Here is a 22,909-nt window from a genome sequence, read left to right as displayed (position 1 = left end):
TCAGATTCTTCCGATGAAGAAGACTGCAACAACAGTTAAGTTGTTTTTCAAGATATCTTCTTTCCTCTGCAATCGTAGTCAAAGACAAAGATAAACCATTCCACAGTCAATGTGGGAAGCAAATTTTAAACTTCAATATACTTGAAACACCGATGGATAAATTGAAACGTTATTTTTGTTTAAGATATTTGGTAATATTTGAGGTAGAATGCACATCCAACACAGCTATTAGGCTTTAATTTTCCATTTTATGCCTGTGAACTACTTACATTCACTCATTTTAAAGACTTGTATCATTTTCTATTGCTTTTTCCCAGTGAAAGTGGAATATTTACTTTTCCATGATGATTTGTCACAAAGAATATCAACTATTTGATTAAAGTATCCGTAAATGTTACATACCTTCTCTTCCTAATACCAAACTTGAAAAATGACTCTTTATTATTATTCTTAATTATGAAGGAGAAGAATTTAAAGTCCCCTGATGAAAGTTTAAGCTTAAAGGTAGAATGCACTTCAGGGACAGATATTTGGAGTCTCCAGCTTTTGCTTTCTGGCCTTCCTTTACTTGAGGTTCATTTTGAAGTTCATGGAATAAATAAAGTTTTCACATATTTTGGTGAAAATCGGAAATTTATTTTTCCGCCTTAAAAAATTGACACGTTCATTACGGCCATTTTTAAAATGCAGGTGTCGGTAAATACTGGGTAATTTGTTTGTCTTGTAACTTATTTTGAATGGTGATCCCTTATTTCTATTCTTGATTTGGAAAATATAATTTTACTATAACCCAAATGGGATTCGAACCCCCACACACTCACGGCAACATCGCCTAGCTGCTAGGCCTCACACAAAACCAGTCGGCCACTGCTTCCAACCCAAAAAGAGTTGGTCACAGTAACCGACTTAGATGTTTCAATTCTGTGCGCGACCGAACAACACGGTATGCGAGGAGCAGACGACACACAGACACAGTACACACACAAAGTACACATATTCAAAGCCGCATCACGTAGTGAAAGTAATCCGCCATATGCAAATTTATAAGGTATAATAGAAAAGGTGTCATCCGGACTATCTCTCCTCATTGCACACGGGACCAGCGACACAGCATGGCATCGTCTCAACCAGTTGCTTGCGCCAACCAAGCCTTTGTTGCTGCACACGGAGGCCCGTCTAGGGCGACTGCTGCTTCTCAACCACCCGAGAATGCTGAGAATTCCCGTGCCCGTACTGCTTTGCAAACACCACTGGGAGCCAATGACAAACAACCACGACCAGAAACGCCTAGACCCCAGATAGGGCCACAGGAGAGCCAACCTTCACAGGTGAGCATATCGTATCGTAGAGCTGGTTTGTTAGACTGTTTGATACGTTGCTTGTGTGCATGTCGCCGTCATTTCATTACTAGATAATTGCGAATTATGCAAGGAATAGCACGAGTCAGTTTTCGTTTGGCACGCTACCACCTGTTGGTACGAGTCATTCACCTGGTCTCTCCAGGGGCGCTAGCATGCCGCAAGTTTGTGTGCGCACGTGTCTAGATGCTTTCAAGTTGGAATTTCTTCGCTGATACGTTTTCCGCTTCCTTTCCCCCCTGTTTTTCATTTCTGTCACTTGGCTTGTTTGTTCATGTTCACTGCTCTTTTGCTTGCGCACGTGTAGTATTCATGTTAGCCAGCTGTCTGTGGTTTCCATGTGATACTGCAGTCTCATTTCTCTCTCTTTTGTCTTCTTTTGTGTTCATTCTACGTCATACTTGTGTTTAGTTTCTCTTTCTGTACCCTCTTTCACCGTCCTGTTATCTTCTTTTACTTGAAGTCGCTAAGTCTGGCCAGGTAGTTAACTCGATGAGGAGTTGCTGCGAGGGTGCCGGGAGAATTGGCCAGGTAGATAACTCGATGAGGAGTTACTGCGAGGGTGCCGGGAGAATTGGCCAGGTAGATAACTCGATGAGGAGTTACTGCGAGGGTGCCATCAGTGTTTTAGCCTGTAGGGGAATATAAGCCCTTGGTGATCGAGTTCTAGTAACATATAGATGGATGGTATTGTATGTGGGGAATACAGCAATAACAGATGAGAAGTTGCTGTGGGAATAACGTACAGACCTCAAGAGTGGTACTTGAGGACGTTATAGTAAGGCTAGTGCATACATTGTGGAGAAGTGGCATAAATGATTAAAAAACGACAAAAAAAAAACAAACAAAAAAAAACAACAAAAAAACAACAAAAAAAACAAACACAAACCAAAAAAAAACAAACAAAAACCGTATATGATAGTGATGCCAGCGGCGGGCATAGTGGGGTGCTGTGATTATGCCAAAGAAATGTGCGAGTATGCAGATGTAGAGTATACGACCATCTCGCTATGTTGTTGCGATAGAAGGTAATGTTGTCTACTATAATATTGAAATGATGTTGACGGCTGATATTTCTTGGTTGAATTTATAGGCTGACGAGATGAAGAATTTAAAGACTCAAATTCAGAAGCTTCAAGATATGGCGGAAACTGCATCCGTTGAGGACGCCCTGTCGAAAGCCATGGAATTGGCGCACACACCATTGTTGGCCTCCAGGGTTCAACTCGTCAGCGCATTAAGGGCACTGGTCGACAGAGCGACGGTTGCAGCTCATCCAAAACTGCCTAGGTTTCGGGCGGTATTAGCCCAGTTCGAGTCTAATGATTTGGGCAGGAAGCCGGCAGGTTGTTGATTCTTCTCCTGGGAAACAAGGAAGAGGAGGAAATAGCGTCCAAGGTGTCAAAATTTATGCGCCATTCTTCAAAGCCTCCCATGTAAAGTAATACCTCCTCCTCATCCCCTTCTACAGGGAGGGTCCATAGCACCCTCGTGTACTTACCTGCACACCTCGCATTTCGAGGTCCTGTCTAGGGGCGCCCTCACAGGTAATTTTGTGTTTTTTTTCCATGTTTCGGCCTTGATCTGTTCTGTTGCAGAATACAAATGTACCATATCCATGGGAAAAGTTTATGGTGAAAAAAAATTCAGACGCCTAGAACTACCTACTATTGGGTAACTTTTGAGGGTGCCCCTCGACAGGGCCTGGAGTGTAACCCCACCATTGGGGATGTAACGATGGGAAAGATGAGAGCTTCCCCAACGACATTAGCTTTTCGCTGCCCCGATGAATTCATCGCAGGAGAATTACATCGACACAGATGTAACTGGGAAACTATTATGTCTACTGGTAGTCACGATCCTGTCATGGAATGGATCACTAATGGAGTCGGAGTCTCGGAGTATTTTCAACATTATAAAGGTCCATTTAAAGGAAAACTGTATGATAGTTCCACCCCACCAGCTCGTATCTTTGCCAATAATCCTGCCTGTGTAAATTTTGTTGAGTTCATTTCTCAGTCAATCTCCTCTAGAATCCAAACTGGCGCTATTTCAGCTGTCGGGCAGGTCGGCATAGACCCCCACCTTTATTGTCATGCCTATTACTGTAGAACCAAAAAAACCTAGGATGTGTATTGATATGAGATATCTTAATCTATGGATCAGAGACATCCCATTTAAGTTAGACAAGCTGATTGAAGTCTCGTGATATCTTGAACAATATGATTATCACTTTAAGTGTGACGATAAAAGTGGCTATGACAACCTTCTTATTAAGGAAGTAGATCGCAAATATTTGGTTTTCAATGGGCAGGGCAATGGTATCTTAATAACACGCTACCGTTTGGCTGGAAGCTATCTGCGTATATCTACCATACTGTCGGTTACGCTATCACGAGTCACGCGCGTATCCTAGGTGTCCCCTGCCTACAGTACATCGACGATAGACACGGGGGACCACTGAGACCGGCCTATAATAGCGACACGCACAGTGATTGGTCGAATTTCGATCTCGCCGAGGCGGCAGCATACATCCTATTTAAGTTATGTATAGACACTGGCTACTTCATAGCACTAAAAAGAGTGTACTTAGACCGCAGAAAGCCTTGGTTCTCTTAGGTATGATAGTAGATTCCGAGAGTAAAGCTTTCATCATTCCCCCGCAAAAAAGCTCCGCTTCTTAGAGTTAGTAGAATACGCCATGGGTGAGAGTGTGATACCAATTTCTTTGTTGCAAAAAATCATGGGGAAATGTATTTCTTTCAGTCTGGCAATTCCATGCGCTCGGATCTTTATCAGGCAAATGGCCTTTGCTCTATCGAAAGCGCAAAAATTCGCTAAGAACACTATCAACATTCGTATCGGTACCCCACTCAGGAAAGAACTAGACGAGTGGCGCAATTTGATTAAATGTGTAAGTCAATTTCCCTGGCGTGACGAGAAACATGCAATAATTACGGCATACACAGGCGCGAGCTCTTACAAGTGGGGAGCGATTCTACAAACTAGCCCGGTTCAGTCGACGTCAATAGGAGATAGTTGGGAATTAGAATGGAGGAATAGACCAATAGTGGAAAAAGAAGCAGAAGCCCTTGTTAGAGCGCTAGTAACATTCGGCCAGCAACTGAAAAATGTACGATGAACGTTTGTTCAGACTCCGCTACCCTCATGTATGCGTGGAATTCTGGTTACCCGGGCTCCAAATCTCAACAACTAAATCAGATACTGAAAGAGATTTTTTACCTGTGCTTAGAACACAATATATCTCTCGATATATCTGGATGTGTGGGGCGAACAATACAAACCTTGAAAACTGCAAAGTCTGCAAAACCAAGACTCCACAGTTTCTTTGCCAAACAACTGACACTTGTGATAGTAGTAATACTGATCCCGGCGTCGAAGCTATAGACCAGCGATTGGAAGAAGTGTTAGGTACTCGTTCCGCTCATGAAATACAAAAGACCGTTTTGTACAGCAATTTGAACTTTTTTAGTTAACCTTTACTGAACCGAAAACGGTTTTAACTGCCTCCCCCCATGATGTTTTGCGATTTCTAGTCTATAAAGATAAGGATGCCAAGTCACAGGTACATATAGTGACCTGCCCATACTTAGGGCGTACGGGTATGCAGCAGTGCTCCTACCCCAAAAGGTTGCGTGTTAACACCATAAAAAACATGGTTTCAAAATTTAAAACATTTTACCAGGCCCTAGCAAGTGGCGTTGACAAACGTACACCCAATCCAGCCGATTCATACATAATTGATAGATATGTAAAGAAAATAGCCGAAGAGCAAGCAAAAGCCCTGGTCTCGCCAAGCAAGCTACGCCTTTATTTATTAATAAGATGAAACTTGTATTTGAACATATACTTCAAAAGATAATGCTTGCAAAATCGCCCACACAGTTATATATATTAGCCAGAGACATGGCCTTTTTCAAGATGTTGTCTTTTTCTGGAGACAGGGCACACGACCTAGGCCACGTGAAAACCCAAGAAATTTTGAGATTTCCTGACGATTCTGGTTTACTCTTTAATCATACATTTGGAAAGACGCTAAGAGGCGACTCCACAAATTTATTTGCTATTAAAAGATGTTCCGACTTAGTCATGTGCCCTGTCAATTCGTTGGAAGCGTATATCGCTTTAGCCAGCAGCCTGGGCATTAATATTCTCACTGGTTATCTCTTCCGGCCAACCGCCCAACAAGGAACAATAGAAATGAAACCAATGTCTTCCAATTAATATATTATAGGCTGAAATCATATTTACAGGAGGTTGGTATTAATGCAGGAGAAACACCGCATGGCTGTCGAAGCGCATGCGCCATCTCACTTGCCATGACGGGTAGAGACATATACGCCCTCATGGAGCATGTTAGCTGGAAGGCGGAAGAGACAGCTAGGTACTACATGAAGCTTTCAAAAGTTACACAACTCGGCGCACCAGCAGACAAACTCGTAAATTTAGTAGAAACATCAGGCAGTATTACAGACACATATAAGCATATGGATGAACTTGTCCGTTTCCACAAGGCTTTCGAGTAAAGGGCCTATATTATAATCTATACAGAGGATGTTACTAATGAATATACAGATATTAGTTAGGTTGGTAAAGCTAAGTGTGTACTCCATATCATATAGATGAATAATAAACATCTTGAAACATGCGTATCGGATCTCGCTGTTTTTCTTCCCGGTACGTTGTTAGTGATTGGGATTGGGATTCTTTTAAGGTATGGGTATTAACGGGAGCAGAATAATATGATGCGTAGAGCATCAGGGAGCAAACCAGAATTTCGACCCAATCCTAACAATGGCTATATCCCTGAGCGAAGTGATAAGGCTTTAAATATATAGTTATTCAAAGCCGCATCACGTAGTGAAAGTAATCCGCCATATGCAAATTTATAAGGTATAATAGAAAAGGTGTCATCCGGACTATCTCTCCTCATTGCAAACGGGGAGAAGGCGACACAGAAGTAGGCTAAGACCCGATGGTGTAGAGGAGATACGGAGAGGGGCGGCGGTCTCCCGCCCACCCACCACCCATGTATATATTGCTTCGCCACGGATAAGCCCACCAGAATTTCGACCCAATCCTAACAATGGCTATATCCCTGAGCGAAGTGATAAGGCTTTAAATATATAGTCATATATAGTAATCGGAAAGCACGAAGCTTTTTTACTGAGCTATCAGACAGACTCGGGGACAAGTAAATATCCACCAGCAGAACTGTCCACTCAGGTTAAAGAAATATAAATTTTACTATAACCCAAACGGGATTCGAACCCCCACACACTCACGGCAACATCGCCTAGCTGCTAGGCCTCACACAAAACCAGTCGGCCACTGCTTCCAACCCAAAGAGTTGGTCACAGTAACCGACTTAGATGTTTCAATTCTGTGCGCGACCGAACAACACGGTATGCGAGGAGCAGACGACACACAGACACAGTACACACACAAAGTACACACATATATAGTAATCGGAAAAGCACGAAGCTTTTTTACTGAGCTATCAGACAGACTCGGGGACAAGTAAATATCCACCAGCAGAACTGTCCACTCAGGTTAAAGAAATATAGGAATGGTTAAAGTTTCTTAACGGAAAGTTTGAGCGAACCTTTTAGTCTTTCAATTTCGAGGCGCGAACTGCTTTAAGTTCAAAACTCCCCGTTTTGATTCGTGTACTAGCTACATGTTTCTCAAAGTAAGGGACATGATATAAAACACAAAGTTACGCATGTGTTTTACACACATGACATCTTGGCTTATGACTTTTCTATTTTAACGAAGGTGTATGTCCAGAAAACTTCTTCCGCTGCACCTATTGGGGTGAATGTATTCCTAAAGCTGCTTTCTGCGATGGGAAGGTCCACTGTGGAGACCGCACCGACGAATTCCCTGGCAGTTGCCCAGAAGGAACGCCATTTCGTAAGTGACAAAAATCCTTCGTTTCATGTCACCATCTTGAAATATTGTGTTTAATGGAGGACGATCATTCCTCTATTTTAACATAAAGTTGATGTGCTTTTTCTTGCAAAAGTGACGATAGAGTGAGATCACGCAACTCTAACCAACGATCTTGATCTTTGCTCTAAATTTCAGCCGAGTCGCAAGGAATGTTAGGTAAACTGTAATGCATAGACTTGTTATGTAGGTTCTAATGATTCCATTGCCATCATCATACAGAACGTTCAAATGATTGCTGCATTATGTAATTTGTACTTCTTTTCTTGTAAATGACTTAAGCTAGAATATAAGAATTTTTAGCGAGGGCTATCGTGTTACTTAAATGCACAGACTTGCCTAGGTAGAAAATTAGAAGATATAGACCCTTCAACACATCTTTAAAGACTGCTTTACGCCGCCAGGAGTCATGTGACTATTTTTAAAAGGTCATCACCTCTCAAATTGAACTCTTCATCGCGAACGCTAAATCTGCGCATGTTTGTGCGTCCTTGAAGCCCCGATGGCATGCAAGACTTTCAGTCTTATCGAGATATAACGCTTAGCCCTGAAAGTACGTGAAATCCAAATATTAAGTCTGTCATGTTAACTTTTCGATGGGGCTTCATATTACCACATTTATTGCATTGGAAAGCGTAATCGTGGTCGTTCGTTGACCAAATAGTTGACTTTTTGTTTTTTTCCTTCTTTCGCAACAGCCAATGGTTGTTATTCAGAGAGGCAGTTTGCTTGCGATGACGGTCAGTGCATCGATGTATTACGACGATGCAATGGCATTCCGGAATGCATCGATCACAGTGACGAAGTGGGCTGCAATTCAAGTAAGGGTGATTTAAGCGCAGGAGACAGAATGACGATCTTTCCGTTACAGATAATGATATCACTTAATCATTACCTTTTGCATTCCATTTTAAACTCCGTGCTGCAGCCAGAAACGTTTATTGATAGTCCTGCTGCCGACAAAGGGAAGTTTCCATAAGGAATAAAGCAGATATCGGGGTGTTTCAGTTAGCATACCGTCAGCAAATAAGATGGGTTGGTCGGGAACAGTTTTAATTTTTTTCTTGAATTTTTATTAGGATGTGACCCATCAAAAAGCAATATGACATTAAACTGGTCCAATAATCATTTCCATTCAAGGTAATACATTACTAGGTCCATGGGACATTTGTGATTTACAAATTTAAGTAGGACCATCCTGAACCACTGATGTCATCAAAATTATTCGTGATTTTCTAAAATACGAAAAAGAGTTTAGGGTTTTAAATAGGGCAGGTTCGTTGTCGAAAAAATTCGCATGGTCACAGAAATCATGTTGTTAGAGCTAAATCAACCTCTTAATCTAACTTTATTTTTAAGAACAGCCTTCAAGTTCCTTTATGCACTCATGGCTGATGTTTTCGACTTTAAATGGTTCTCATATGCTGGCAGTTGTGTTAACTTTACCTTTTGGCAGGACAAAATTGGTCGTGTATGGTCGCAAACTTACTTCAATCAGGCTAAATGCATCGTTTCTCACCATTTTGCAGGTACATATTGCCCACCAGGTTTGTTTACCTGCAGCGGAGGCCGATGCATCGACATGGTCGACGTCTGTAACACCTACGACAACTGTGCGTCGCTTGCTGACCAGTTGGACAGGAGTGACGAAGATGACTGTGTCAATTGTGGGTGACGTATTCCCTTTCCAGCCAATAACGCTTTCGCTAGCATCACATGTCCCTGCAGACAACTACCTACATAATATATTGTTTTTGCAGGTTGTGTCTTAAAGCATATTTTCAATGGAAGTATGTGCGAGATGGCTGCTGTACCATACACCATGCCCCTCCTAAATATTAAAATGGTACACTCTCTTCACAAGAAAATTATAGATTTTGGGTGTTACAACAATTTGAAAGATAATTTTGCAACAATACGCCTTATTTCTGTAATTTCTATCATGATTTAATAAGAAAACTCAAATATTTATGGTTGTCTCGAGAAAGGAAAACCAGCAAAATTAACTTCAGCATGTGTGGTAACAGCCACTATGCATTATGTCGACTTGTGAAATTTTGATACCCTTTCAATTTTTAATGTAATAGTCTTGTTTGACGCAAATATCACCATCATATTGTTCATTCAACCGACTGTCTTCAGATATGACAACATTTCTGACTCACCAGGGCTTCATTTTACAATCGATCGATTAAAATTCAATGACCATGCCAACGCTGCTAGTACATAATACCCGCCGGTTGAGTATTGTACAGTGTATTGTTTCAGTAAGTTGGATTGATTTATCTACATATTTTCCGGGTGCTCGACCAGAGACTTTAATCAGCAAAGCTTAAATTACCAGCTAAAATAGTTGGCACTTAATTGTGTACTGTTTTATACTCAGTCACATGCTTTGACGGATATTTCAAATGTGCTGATGGTAAGTGTGTTCCGTGGGATAAACGTTGTGACCATATCGAGGAATGTCAGGACGGCAGCGATGAAATAGGCTGTCAAAACAGTGAGTTTTAGACCTCTACCCACCGACATCTCTCACCTTCTGTTCGTGTTTTTTATAAGTACTTTCACAATCACCCGATATGAAACCTACCTAATTACAGATTCACTTGTAACCATGGCATCTGATTACTGATTCGCTTGTAACCATAGTAACTGATAACTTATTATTTTTTATAGTAGCAACTGCTCTAATCACATCATTTCATTAATAACGATGCGTTCATTAACATTTGAAATCAGCTATACATTTCAATATTCACAAATGAAAGGATATGTGAAAATATCGCATCTGCATACTTATATACAATTTTCTACCAACGTTTTACTTGGTTTTCTAAATATTTTCTTCGCAAGATATATCCACTTTGAAGAGTCCTAAGGAATAACTTTATTGTTTGTTTGTTTGCTCCTCTAAGACGTTTGTGGAGATGGATATTTTCGCTGTAATGATGGCAGGTGCATTGACATGTTGTATCGTTGTGACGAACAAGCACACTGTGGAAGTGACGAAGATGACTGTGAAAACAGTAAGTCTCAGTCAGAAACATCAACGCTCGTAACTCTCTGTGTGTTTTGTTATCCTTCCATTCAGCTATGCACTTTGACGTCAAGTCCTCCGCCAATGCTACATTTCATGGCAAAGGGAAGACTTTTTATGCAGCAATCGCGATCAACGTTATTAAAATCCGGTTCTCCTATAGTATTCAACAATTACCGAGAAGGCTATATGGCAAATATATTAGCTACTTGATGTGCTGTCACGAAGATTTGTCTAGATAATTTCCTGGCGAAATCACTCGACTAAATGAGAAAAACGTCCTTATCGATTGAACTTTTTATAAATGATATATGCCACTAAACTTGACAAAGCTGTTCGTGAAAGGGGGTTGACAAGAGATTTTCAGTTTGGCGGAAGAATAACCAGTTCTCGGTATGGGGGTGGAGGAAGAAATTTCAATTTTCCTTATCGGAAAGCTTTAGAAAGTCCAGTACTGTATGATTTTGAGTGGGGGGTAGCAAAGAGATAACAATTGGAAGGTTAAGTGGGAAGAAATCAGTGGAATTTTTGCACTGGAGAAGCAAATTATACAATATTTACCGATATTTGAAATTCAAAATGGCCACCATCCTTGTATTATCTCTCCCGATTTTCACAAGACTAAGCCGGTGAAAACATTTTTTATTCCACAAGCTTCAATATGAACCCATAAAAGTGGTGGGCCAAAATAATATTGTAAAAGTTTGAGAGTCCGAGCAAGTATTTGTCCCAAAGCGCACTCTACCGTAGTGTTGTTCAAAACAAAATTGTCCTTATATTCTCTCATAATTAGATGATTAATATACTTCATATTATATTATGCTTTATCTTTCACGGCTATAACGTGGATAGTACAAAGGTTTGTGTTTGAAAGAATTAATATTACTAATATACATATTGAGAGACCACATTAATCTAAGCTGGAGTTGTTCTTTCCAGATATTTGCCCGTTCAAGTTCTTCACGTGCGCTGATGGACAGTGTGTACTATTGAACAATCGGTGTGACTTCGGGGTACACTGCAGTGACGGAAGTGACGAGGTCAACTGTAGCTTGAGTGAGTATAAACATGGAGGTTGATATAAAACACTTATCACTGTACTCAGCTCAGCAATGAATAAACCATCTAAACTGACGCGGAGATCGATATAACATGAGATCAACTATTAGTAACAGGAAAATGTGACCTAATGTACATTGAGGCTAAAGCAACTCATCGCTAACTTAGCGCTCCTAGTAAATCATGCTTGCTAATTCAATGCTACTAATTTTCTTGTAAAAGTCGCGATTATATTCACCATATTCCTAAAAGTGTTGTCGTAGTAGTAGTACACTAATTATATATTGAAAGAGCGCAAGCATGTCATAGAAAATTTACAACAAATCAGTGCAAGTGTCATGATATACGGTCACCTCTACGCAAAAATATTTTAAACCGTATGTTGCTACATTAGAAATATTAATAATAAAGAATGCCGTGTATTTCGAACGCTATTGGTACACTTCGTTCTATTTATGGCCGACGATGTGTTTAAATCTGATGATATACATTAATCCATTAATGGGAGCCGTATTGTAGATCCATGTGGAGTTGATGACCGGGGAGGGGGTATTGAAGTCCGTAGTTGTCACACGGTACATCACATGATAAAAGCGTGCCACTGAAGACAGCTACCGCGTTCCATGTGCCGGGGAGGCCCAGGAAACTCCTGATTTCAACGATTCACCTCCACTGTTTTCAAGACCACAACGAAATAGATTTTGAAAACGAGCTGTTTAAAGTTCGCCATTTGTCAAAAAGCATCGCATTCACAATCGTGCATCAGTCATGCTAAGGTATTAGAATATGCATTATTTGAATTGTAATTTCGACAATAACAAATGTCGGTCGCCATTTTGGTGTGTAACATTGCTCTCCTCTAATTCAACTATTTTCACATCATCGGGACGATTCCCTGAGCTACTCATATTTCTTTTACTCCTCTAATAGGTGACTGCCCCAATGAATATTTTCGCTGCCGCAGCGGTCAGTGTGTGGTATTACAGATGCGCTGTAACTTCCAGGTGGATTGTGTCGACGGCTCTGATGAGTATAACTGTACAGGTAAACTTTTGCCCTTTTACGCATGCGATCGACGACCGAATAAGCCCAGTATGCAGATTCTTGTCGGATTACAGAATACAAACATACGCACCCACAGGAAAACGAGGATTTCGCTGAATGCATAAACTATTTTTGTTTCTCTATTTATTTACTTCAACAGGTCTTGAGCCTCCGCCTGCTAACTGCGACAGCGATGAATTCAAATGTGTTTCCTTGGAGAAGTGTGTTAATGCATCGTGGGTATGCAATGGCGTCGACGACTGTGGCGACAACAGCGATGAAAGTGAATGTACGTCAATTGCAAGTGAGTATTGAACTTGAAAATGGCCTCAATGGTGCGACAAACATTACCATTTTTTGTGAGTCGAACACTTGCCAAAGATTAGAGCAAGTTGAACACTTTTGAATTGTTTTAAGTGTTTAGGTAAAATTTTCATTTCCGCTCCGACTTCTTTAAAGCCAAATAAAAAATTCTACCTGCCTTAGAAAACCCCGCTGATCGACCAGAGATGTTTTTCTCATTTTCAAAACATTTGATGAAATTCTTTAAATTGTATGGGTCTCAGCCAATAAAAATGAAAAAACCCTCCAATCTAACTACCCTAATTTTTGAGGCATGTTCCCGGATACTCACAGTCTGTTTTTACTTGAACTAATTTAGCCGACTTTTACATTTTTCATATTTTTGAAATTAAATGGGCTTGACTTTGCCAATGCGTTTGGTTTCTTCGTCTCGCCGTCAAAAACATTTATGAACACAGAGGAATACTTTTAAAATCTCTGGCCAACATACTCCGTTTCCTAGAGGCGTACCATGGAAAGCATCAGATTACATTTAGTTCATCCTTATCAAAATATGTGATATCGAATACACACAATGCGCTTTAACCTACAGGCTGCTTATGAACGTATGTATGATGCCGGTCGTATCAGTGTAAGTGTGTAGACGATGTGCATTTTGGACTTGTTTGACATAATAGTTGAGTTTTCTTCCGTCAGAATATTTCCCCGGGAAAAAGATCATTATATTAATCATCGATTTGATGCGAAACTTTTATCTACAGATTGTAAAATTGACGAATTCTTATGTCAAGGTGGAGACGAAACCGGAGATTTCTGCATACCTCGTCTGTGGCTGTGCGATCGAATTAATCAGTGTGGTGATGGTAGTGATGAACTTAATTGCACTTACGGTAAGGTATTGGAAAAGATTTCAATTATTACATTGAAGGTTACATTTTTGTTTTAAATCTAAATAAAGGTCATATTTATTCTAAAAACAAGGCTGGAACTAATTTAGGATGATTGGATCTTAATATTATTCAAATTTCTCAGAAATGTTATGTGCCATATAACTGAATGTCTCAATATTACAAATTACTCATAAAAACAAGCGTGCAACGTAAAAAGAAAAGCAGATAAGCTTACATTCGCAGATTTTAAAGACATTACTTCGCCATTCAATTACTCAAAATTAGTTCCAATCGTATTTGTAATACTTGTCTATTCATTGGTCTTATCTGAATATGCTAAATAAATATTTTAGCATTAGAAGCAGGAACTTGTTTGTGAACTGAATGATGTCCATTTATGTTTCCGAAAATCTAATTTTAAAAAGCGAGATGACTTTGCAGCGGCAATCTACTCGTAAAGACAGGGCTATCACTAAAGTTAATGAACAATATTCAGGAGCATTATTCTACCTGTCTTCTATGTGTAGTCTTTCGATATTAAAAAGAAATTAATATCCGATGGAATATATACATGCAGCTTTCAACCTGTTTTCAAAACGGCTACATCATTCTTATGATTGCAGCCGTGCGTACTGAATACAGCAAGCAACTGAGCTGAGAAAATTAAAAAACCAGACATTTATATCAATAACGCCGACATGAAAGTGGGATGCACACACCAGCTGATGTTTCATCAATTGTCATTATTATTGCCGAACTCACCCCATTATTCAAAATGAACAGAAAAGCCCAAATATTAGAATTCTTCTCGGGATCATAAATGAGTCATCTTCCCAGGCCAATACGCGGTAAATTTCAATGTAACTTTCGATTCGGTGCATTTGTGAAATTTAGTTTCTAGTTCTACTGGTGACATCATGCCTTGACAACACCAATACTTTGTATTTCGACATACACTTGGAAAAATAAGAAAATTTAAGCTTATATTCATGTTCAAATTAATAAAAAAGTTAAAATATTGTCAAAAGGTTCAATATGATTAATCTATGACAATTTATCGTGTTTCCTTTATTAGTATTCGTAAGTTCATGACTTTGATAAATGGTTTGTTTTTGTTTCAGGTGTAGAGAATGTATTCTCAGACCCGAAATGGAAACTGTTTTATCACGATATAACCGTGGATGACAACATGTATAAGGATTTTATCAGTAATGTCTACATTAATAGGAACTTTGATTTTGTTCGGAGCGAGAATCCGCCATCTTGGAACCAGTTTCTCCTGGCTAGTTCCACGCCAGACTTCACCGATTTGCAGGATGTTCTCAAGTTGACACCGGAAGAGCTGTCTCGGCTTGGTCATCAAGCAGAGGATCTGGTTTTGCAGTGCACCTACGACCAGAAAAATTGCAATTACAGGTATGGAATTGGTTTTTTGTTATTATACAGTTTAGATCGAATGAATATCTATTTCACTGGCATAACTGTTGGCTTTCTAACAATTCTAACCTCTTTTCTGTATTTCTCAGCGAGTTCTATGCGTTCCAACACGACAAATATGGCAACTGTTTTACATTTAACCATGGCATGAACAACGACACCGTGAGAAAAGCTTCAAAAGCCGGAGCAGACTATGGTATGTGCTACTCTTTGTATTCTTTCAAGTGGGTTTTGCCCATCTTTTAAACAAGAACTCAATGTCCTGTAGAACCCTTTTTATGCCCAGGATACTCTGTAGTTTTACATTCCTGAAATTTTTTATCGATATATGGCAGGACTAAAATTGACCCTCTTCACGGAGCAGAACGAATACATCGGTTTGTTCGGACAGCAATCCGGTGTTCGCGTTGTGATTCACCACCAAATGACAAAACCATTCCCAGAAGATGACGGAGTAGGTGTGAAACCAGGGGCTGTCACGTCTATTGCGATCAAAATGGTAAGACAGGGGATCTGTAACTTTGATATTACGTAACGTAACTATTGTATGTCAGACAAAATAAGTATAACGACTGGAGAGCTCGTCATTGTATCATCGTATGCGATCAGGCCTGCGCCGTGCCCCAGCAGCAAAACGGCAGTGATGAATGGCAACAATTTACTATTCGAGATTGTGACGCAAACTCACTGCAAATTAGCATACATCTATATACGTAAAATAGTTGTATCAGCCATGTTCACTCATGTGCAATGTTGGTGGCGCACTTTTTTGTATGGCTTCAAAGTGAAAATTATGATTGGCTACTGTAAATATAGGTCAACAAATTCCTTGACGTAACGAAAGTGGTTCATAGAATCTTTTGTTCATGTGATTATCACTCAAAACCGATGATACCCATAGGTTAGGGGCTCTAAAATACGGACTCCCTCCCTTCCAGAATAAGCGAATGAGAATAGGATACCCACATGGGAACTGTTCAGACGGCTATCAGAACGAAGAACCCGCCTATCAGTACTCCGTCCTAGTGAGTATGCTAGACTTTGCTGTGGTCATCTCAAAAAATTAAGACTTTCAAAGGATTGCCTGATGTTTTATTTTTTAAACCAAATAAAATCAACAAAAAGATGTCGGATTAACATTTTTACAACCTGACTCATCTTTCTTGAGAAACAACTTTAAAGAGAACTTTACAAAGTTCCTTTTTCTCTATCAGTGAAATTATACTTTAAAGGTTGTTACACACGACCATGCCGGTACCAAAGAATGCCGTGTAGATATTTTGTATGTTGGCGATATCGGTCTCAGACTGTATCATTGAATGCTTATTTTTGCGACAGGCGTGCCAGAAACTTTGTCTTCAGAGTTATCTTCTTAAGAAGTGCGGCTGTGTTGACTCGTTAACAAGTGATAAACCAAGGTGTAGTGTGCTGAATAAAACCCAAGGTAAAGAATTGAACATTTCAATGTTATTGTAGTAGTCTTATTTTCTGCTGACGACCATGCGTAAATGTGCACAGGTACAAAAGTTCCTGTCCTTAAATTATTTCTGCCATCATGATCTTCATAAACATATCAACTACAATTTTTTGTTCTTTATTTTGTGTCTTGTTACGTGGCCACGATTCATAACAACACATCATACATCAACACATCATAACATCGATCTTGTTCACAGCAACTTGAGTATGAAAAGATTTATAAGGAGTGACAGCTTGTGCTGTGATTCTGCAAGATTTATTGAAAGCTAGTGCTATTGCGGACGATTCCTTCTTCCGTTCACGTATGTGTACGTCAATTGGTAAACAGATGTGCTACGAAATGGTATGTCGGGATCTTTCAATATCGCGGAAATATGACGCTAAAGCTATAAACAGTTAAAAACGAGGTTCATGCAAAGATTATTGGATCCTCCTTTGTTGAGTGGTTTAACATATTCATTGCAGATGCCTGCAAGCAAATCATGAATTACTTTTACCAAGCCGGTCTCCTGGTTTGTGATTGCCAACAATCCTGCAGGTAAAGTGCTGTGAAAATTTGATCCCAGATTAGCAGGATTTAGACAGATGATACTTGTGGTACTTGGTATATTAAAGTTTAAGGTAGTTCGGGCCTCGACATTGAAATACATAAACTTTTGTTCAAATTTTCTGTAAGAGAACTTTAAGTCATTCTCCTTCGAAATCAAGAACAAAGATTAGGGTTCACGGTGCAAAATTTGATACTAGAGTAACAAATTATTCAAATTATATTTTCCGAAATTTGAAAGTTAAAATGGCCGCCATCCCTGTGCTAACTCCATGGGGAAAATTGAAATTTTAAATTTTCACAAATATTTAAGCAAATAAGCCGGGGAAAACTTTGTTTACTCCCTGAGCTTCAACGACCCCCTTAAGATGATAGACCAAAACGTATTGTAAATAGTTGACAGTCCAAAAATAGTTTCTACCTCAATGAAGTTATTGAAGTACGTCTTGGTCTGTATTTAAATCTTTATCAAAGCTGACTGAGCAACGAAACGTTTTGTTGGCGTTCAGAGATGTCACCATCGTTTAACTAAACAGAGTAGCATTATGCATTGAGAACGCCACTATAAGGCCAAAAAAAATGTATTTCCGGTCACATACCTCCGAAAGTTAGGGTAGGTAAGTCAGTTGAAGTTTTTTCGTTTTTCCTTTTGTTTGCCGCGACCAATAATATACGGAAAATCTGGAGAATTTACTCAATTTTTGAAATATGTTAAACATTCTGTGAGATCAGCGAGTTTTCTAGGGTAGCATATGTTTATTCTTTGCTTAAGTAACAACAGCAGGCCGTCGCAACGGATTCATTTGCTCCTCCCCTGATTTGTTTTCGAAGTTGAAGGTGATACGAGAGTGATATAAGAGTGTTCCACTTGACTGTGTCCATTTCAAACTTGTACATCTATTTTTTCCAGCGAGGTTACGTTCTCCAAAGCAATATCACAGGCTTTATGGCCATCTGCCCCTTTTCTAGTAAGTTCACTTTTCTCTTTCAAGAACTTAAAAAATATGTCCGTTAGCATTGTTACTTCGACCAGACAGTGTAATATGTTACACAATATATTCATATCATTAAATGTAATGAATGTCCTTGCTCTTTCATATTATGGTTGTGACATTTCTTCACGGGTATTAGAAACGTGTTCTTTTCCTACATCGTACTTTGCCGACACCATCGTTATGACCGAATAGTTTATGTTTTGGTGGGGCAGAATGAAGGAGGATGAAGAAGTAAAATGTTTCATTTATTGACATTTTTTATTCAATTGACAGTTTTAAAGTAATCAGCTAACTGAATTTTCGATGTTTCAATAGCAATATTGAATAGCAATATTGTTGGTCCGTGTAATGACCCCACCATTTTGTTCTTTGCGCCGTTGAAAATTTGCGCCAGATAAATTTGATTGCTTCATTTATGCCTAATCGCATTTCAGCCTCATCTTCTGAACAGTATCCATGCTTCAAACAGGAAGACCTGGGTTATCCATGATAAGGAATCTGCCAGGTATGGATCTGAAACAAAGTCACAATCAAACTCTGTCTTTAAGTGCCAATTAAAGGGTTGCATCGATCCACATCAGAGTCACACGAACACGGGCTGTCAGGGACTTTTCTTTGAGAAATAATACCAGTATTGTTTCAAAACCAGTATATGCCTTCCTGATGTGTATGTGCCTATAATGTCTTGTTGTAATGAAAGTCTTTACATCAAACTCAATATTCTATACTGACTATGTAATTTACGGTTTTCTGTAATCATTTCTACAAAGGGAGGATCTTGTAAGACTTGAAGTGTACTTTGAAGATTTGAGTTACAATTTCATCAGCGAAGAAAAGGCATATTCTGTAAGTTTTTATTTTATACGGTGTAAAGCAACAAAACTCGTAGCGTCTGATATTTATCGATCAATTACATGTCTTCACCTAAGTTCATGTAGGCAGGTCATAGAATGTGTCTGGACCGTTACTATTTTTATCCTCATTGATTATTTTCGATCGAATCGTTTATGAGTGGGTTGGTGAATTAAAGAGACCGCATGCGATTCTTTTTTTCAGATCACTCAGTTACTATCGGACACTGGTGGTTCACTCGGGCTCTATGTCGGTCTGTCCGTGATCACGCTGATCGAGTTTATCGAGTATTTGGTTCTTATGTTCGGAGCGATGAGGCGACGCAGGAAAGTGACGCCAAAACCGAACACTACCCAAGTCAAAGTCATTAGAGTGAAGTCAAATGAGTGAAGAATCCCCGTCGCGGTAACCAGAATACAAATGTATCATACAGTTGAAAGTCAGATGATCGATATCGACGTGTGCTCCCAAAACAACGACAGCAAAAGATACTGGCGACGATTAAAAGTGAATGTCCACACAAGTATCCGTGCTGCAAGCCTTGGGTGCGTGGTCTTGGTTGCGTGAATAATTTCATGAATATTCTTTTTAAATCTTGTCCAATAATCTATCTATCTATTTTAAATACCAGATCAAATATCAGTGGCTGCTGCAAACTCATTATATCTGAGACGCAACGTGAATTTCCTTATCTGAAACCAACTGACATTTTTATGATATAGGATCGTTGGGCATAAGCCGTACTAGCAGGTGAATTTCAAGTTTATCATCGCGTCATTTCAATCCAAAAAGATGTGTTTACATGATACACGTTGCGTATTTAACATAATATCCATGGTGACTCTCTACCGTGGATCCCATGCTTGACATCGATGTCGGTTAATGAAGATTGCAATACTGTGTCGTTGTGTCAACAGTTTTAGACACTTTCATTGGCCAATCAGAGTCACGTGACTAGCCACTAATGTCGATCTATGGGACGTTTCAAATCTGTTAACCTATGTCGCATTGAAACAGGTATTCACTGATATTTGCAAAATATTAGGTAGAGCACAAATCCATTCCAATGAAGACGCTTTGTAATATACCTCATTTATTCAGCGTCAATTTAAATGACTGTCCCGGATTTACTAAATTTTCACAACACTGAATGCCCAGCAGGCGATGCACACGTCCATATCAGCGCTCCACTATGCAAAGTACTGAAGTGAACATTTTGTCTTACATGATGATATCTTGACCATTGAGCAAATTAATTTGTTCAATTTTAACAATTTTCAGAGGAGGGGGGGATTTGTGACCTTACAATATCTAGATTGGGTTGTCGCACAAATAATAACCTAAGTGAACGGATTTTGACCTAGTATTACTCACGCACATATCAGTTGAACGCTTTCGCCGTTGTTCTGTTCATATACATTTGCTTGTCCATCTTCCAAGACAAGCTTATCTCTTGCAAACAAAATCTTCATCAACCTTGGGGTTTTATTTTGTTTGTTGGCATTATCATAGGAATGAAAGTCCCTGTGCTGACCATTATGTCTATGTATATATATATATATATATATATATATATATATATATATATATATATATATATATATAATATATTTATATATAATCCCATGGTATTTTTCTCTGTTTGACGTCATCGTATAAGAGTGCTTTTCGCGAAGCCGTACAACTTCGAGCCGAAGGCGAGAAGTTGTGCGGCTCCGCGAAAAACACGAGTATACGATGACGTCAAACAGAGAAAAATACCATGGGATTATATATTTATCACATGAACAGTCTTCTTATTTTTCTTTTAACGTAAAAGGATCAAAATTATCGTAACAAATTGCATGAATTTCGTCGCCATTTGTGTTTACCTACGCGGATTACTTTCATTTAAAGAGTAAAGCGGCCCGTAACCCAGGAGATACTTTCATTCATAAATCCCATCAAGCTGAAATTTGCTACATTAAAGGGTATTTCCACCAACCAGACGTACGGATTCGGTCACGTGAACGTGTCAATCATTGTCTCGTGCTGTACCGATGCCAAGGCAAGTTGGCCATCGTTTCACCGTGCTAGCGACGGATAACCATAGTACTCAGAGTTACTTAGAATATTTACAATTATATTTATGAAGTAAATGAGACGACACGATCGAAACAGTAATTCTCATTCTCAGAGATGCCGTGGCTTTCAAAATATCACACAAGTTTACGACCTTTGCGAGCGCGAAAGATTCCGTTCGATGACACACTCATTGCATGTCTGTGCCCACAACGTTGCCGTCACCGGTCTCTGCCGGTGTCAACTCGTCAATCCCGATCTCGGTCATCAATGTTTTCGTCTTACGAACTTTGATGTTTGCATTGACACATATCTCGTCCATGGATACATCCTAATTTTGTTGGCGGAAACCCTGTTTTGAGTGTTGTCTGAGTCAACTTTCGAAGTACATGGGATTCCACAGCGCTGCACACAGCTCGACAGCTTATGTCTTCGCTACAGCATTATGCCGCGCTGCAAGTTTGATTCCCAGCGAGACTTTACGGAGTTTTGTGTGATTAAGGAAATTGATCGTTGTTAGTCGAATGACTTTAGGCTTGTGCCTCCAATGTCGCTTTCCGAAGATTATACTATACTCATTTATTCAGTTTGAGGTGTAGGTTTCGGTTTTATCGCCAACCGGGGTCGCCAGGTACGACGTCCACACGACTCGACTGGAGCCGAGACGTTACTGAGCCATTAAAATAACGATCGTCGGTATCTCCATTCGATTCTCGGGAAAAGCTACTGTTTTAGCGACTTGAAATTTCGTTGGACAAATATGCCTTTATGTTTCCATGTCTGGATTTATCGGGTCACCTTTTTGTAAAAATAACGTGCGAGCTAGCACGGCATCGATCACAACAAATATGTTCGTGTCGCGACGCCTGCATGTATGAACGGTACCATGAAAGAAAAAAGTTCCGGTTGATGACGTACAACAGGGGTAATTCGGATTTCTTATCCGTCCTGTTCTACGTCACACAGGTGGGAATTCGGGCCAGTTCATGTGATAAATATATATATATATATATATATATATATATATATATATATATATATATATATATATATATATATATATATATACATATATATATATATATATATATATATATATATATATATATATATATATATATATATATATATATATATATATATATATATATATATATGGATTCGAGCGAGCGCAAACCCAAATAACACTGCACGGCTACCCCTCGCCCGTCAGCTGTTGGCTTTCCGTGTGCCTTGCACAAAAAGAGACGTTAATAGTCTGTGCAGTGCCCTCTATTCTGTCAGTACCTCTCTCTTTCCAATCCCCGACGCAAACGCAGCAGCTATAGTTTTGAATCCAACACTTTCAGTGAATCGAAAAATTTCAAATCCGCGGCCCATCTTTTCTGATTTTTTGCATTATAAAGTTCGTGCCTTACTTGTTATGACCGATGAACTTTGCTTGCTGGCTTGATATTTCGCAACTAATCCGTTGTTGGGACATGGATGTTTTAGGCTTTTAGCTAACACAGCCAAAGAATGTAGAATCTGAAGGTCTATGTACTTCTGTTAGAATATGCTATTGTCCCCTAAAAGAATCGATTCTTCTGATATAATTCAGCTTTGCACTTTGACCCGGTTTCCCCAAACAACATCAACGCTCTACACACTAAACTGCATGCTATAAGGGGTATATGAAATACTTTATCAGTCGTCCAAAACATTCTAGCAGCTGTGATATCCATATTTCACTAACCTTACCAATCCCTCCCCTCCTTCCCCTACCCGAGCATTGAATTCTGATACTGATTGAGGAGTTTCTAACTGAATCTGTGATCGATTTGATGAGTGTGGCATTATGGCAAGTATGTGTACTCATGCCGAGCGCTGTG

The 22,909-nt window shown here is 39.5% G+C and overlaps 2 protein-coding genes across 2 annotated transcripts; both read left to right on the top strand.

Annotated features, from left to right (window-relative positions):
• The first annotated feature begins 1,075 nt into the window (after positions 1–1,075).
• LOC139152857 (uncharacterized) lies at positions 1,076–9,006 on the top strand. The gene is made up of 5 exons (XM_070726210.1): positions 1,076–1,328; positions 2,452–2,700; positions 2,830–2,905; positions 8,030–8,152; positions 8,861–9,006. The coding sequence occupies exons 1-5, from the start codon at positions 1,113–1,115 to the stop codon at positions 9,004–9,006; spliced, it is 810 nt and encodes a 269-aa protein (XP_070582311.1). The 5' UTR covers positions 1,076–1,112.
• A 228-nt stretch (positions 9,007–9,234) lies between these two features.
• Positions 9,235–19,423, top strand: LOC139114954 (amiloride-sensitive sodium channel subunit beta-2-like). The gene is made up of 16 exons (XM_070676872.1): positions 9,235–9,834; positions 10,250–10,360; positions 11,311–11,427; positions 12,361–12,474; positions 12,635–12,778; positions 13,539–13,667; positions 14,789–15,083; positions 15,194–15,300; positions 15,440–15,603; positions 16,043–16,129; positions 16,443–16,548; positions 17,049–17,121; positions 18,041–18,098; positions 18,560–18,630; positions 18,896–18,971; positions 19,182–19,423. The coding sequence occupies exons 2-16, from the start codon at positions 10,300–10,302 to the stop codon at positions 19,365–19,367; spliced, it is 1,788 nt and encodes a 595-aa protein (XP_070532973.1). The 5' UTR covers positions 9,235–9,834; positions 10,250–10,299; the 3' UTR covers positions 19,368–19,423.
• Positions 19,424–22,909: the final 3,486 nt, after the last annotated feature.

The sequence above is a fragment of the Ptychodera flava genome, chromosome 16, assembly GCF_041260155.1.
Source record: "Ptychodera flava strain L36383 chromosome 16, AS_Pfla_20210202, whole genome shotgun sequence".
Classification (NCBI taxonomy): Eukaryota; Metazoa; Hemichordata; class Enteropneusta; family Ptychoderidae; genus Ptychodera; species Ptychodera flava.
The sequence above is the reverse complement of the archived record's forward strand: the minus strand, read 5'-3'. Positions and strand labels throughout refer to the sequence as shown.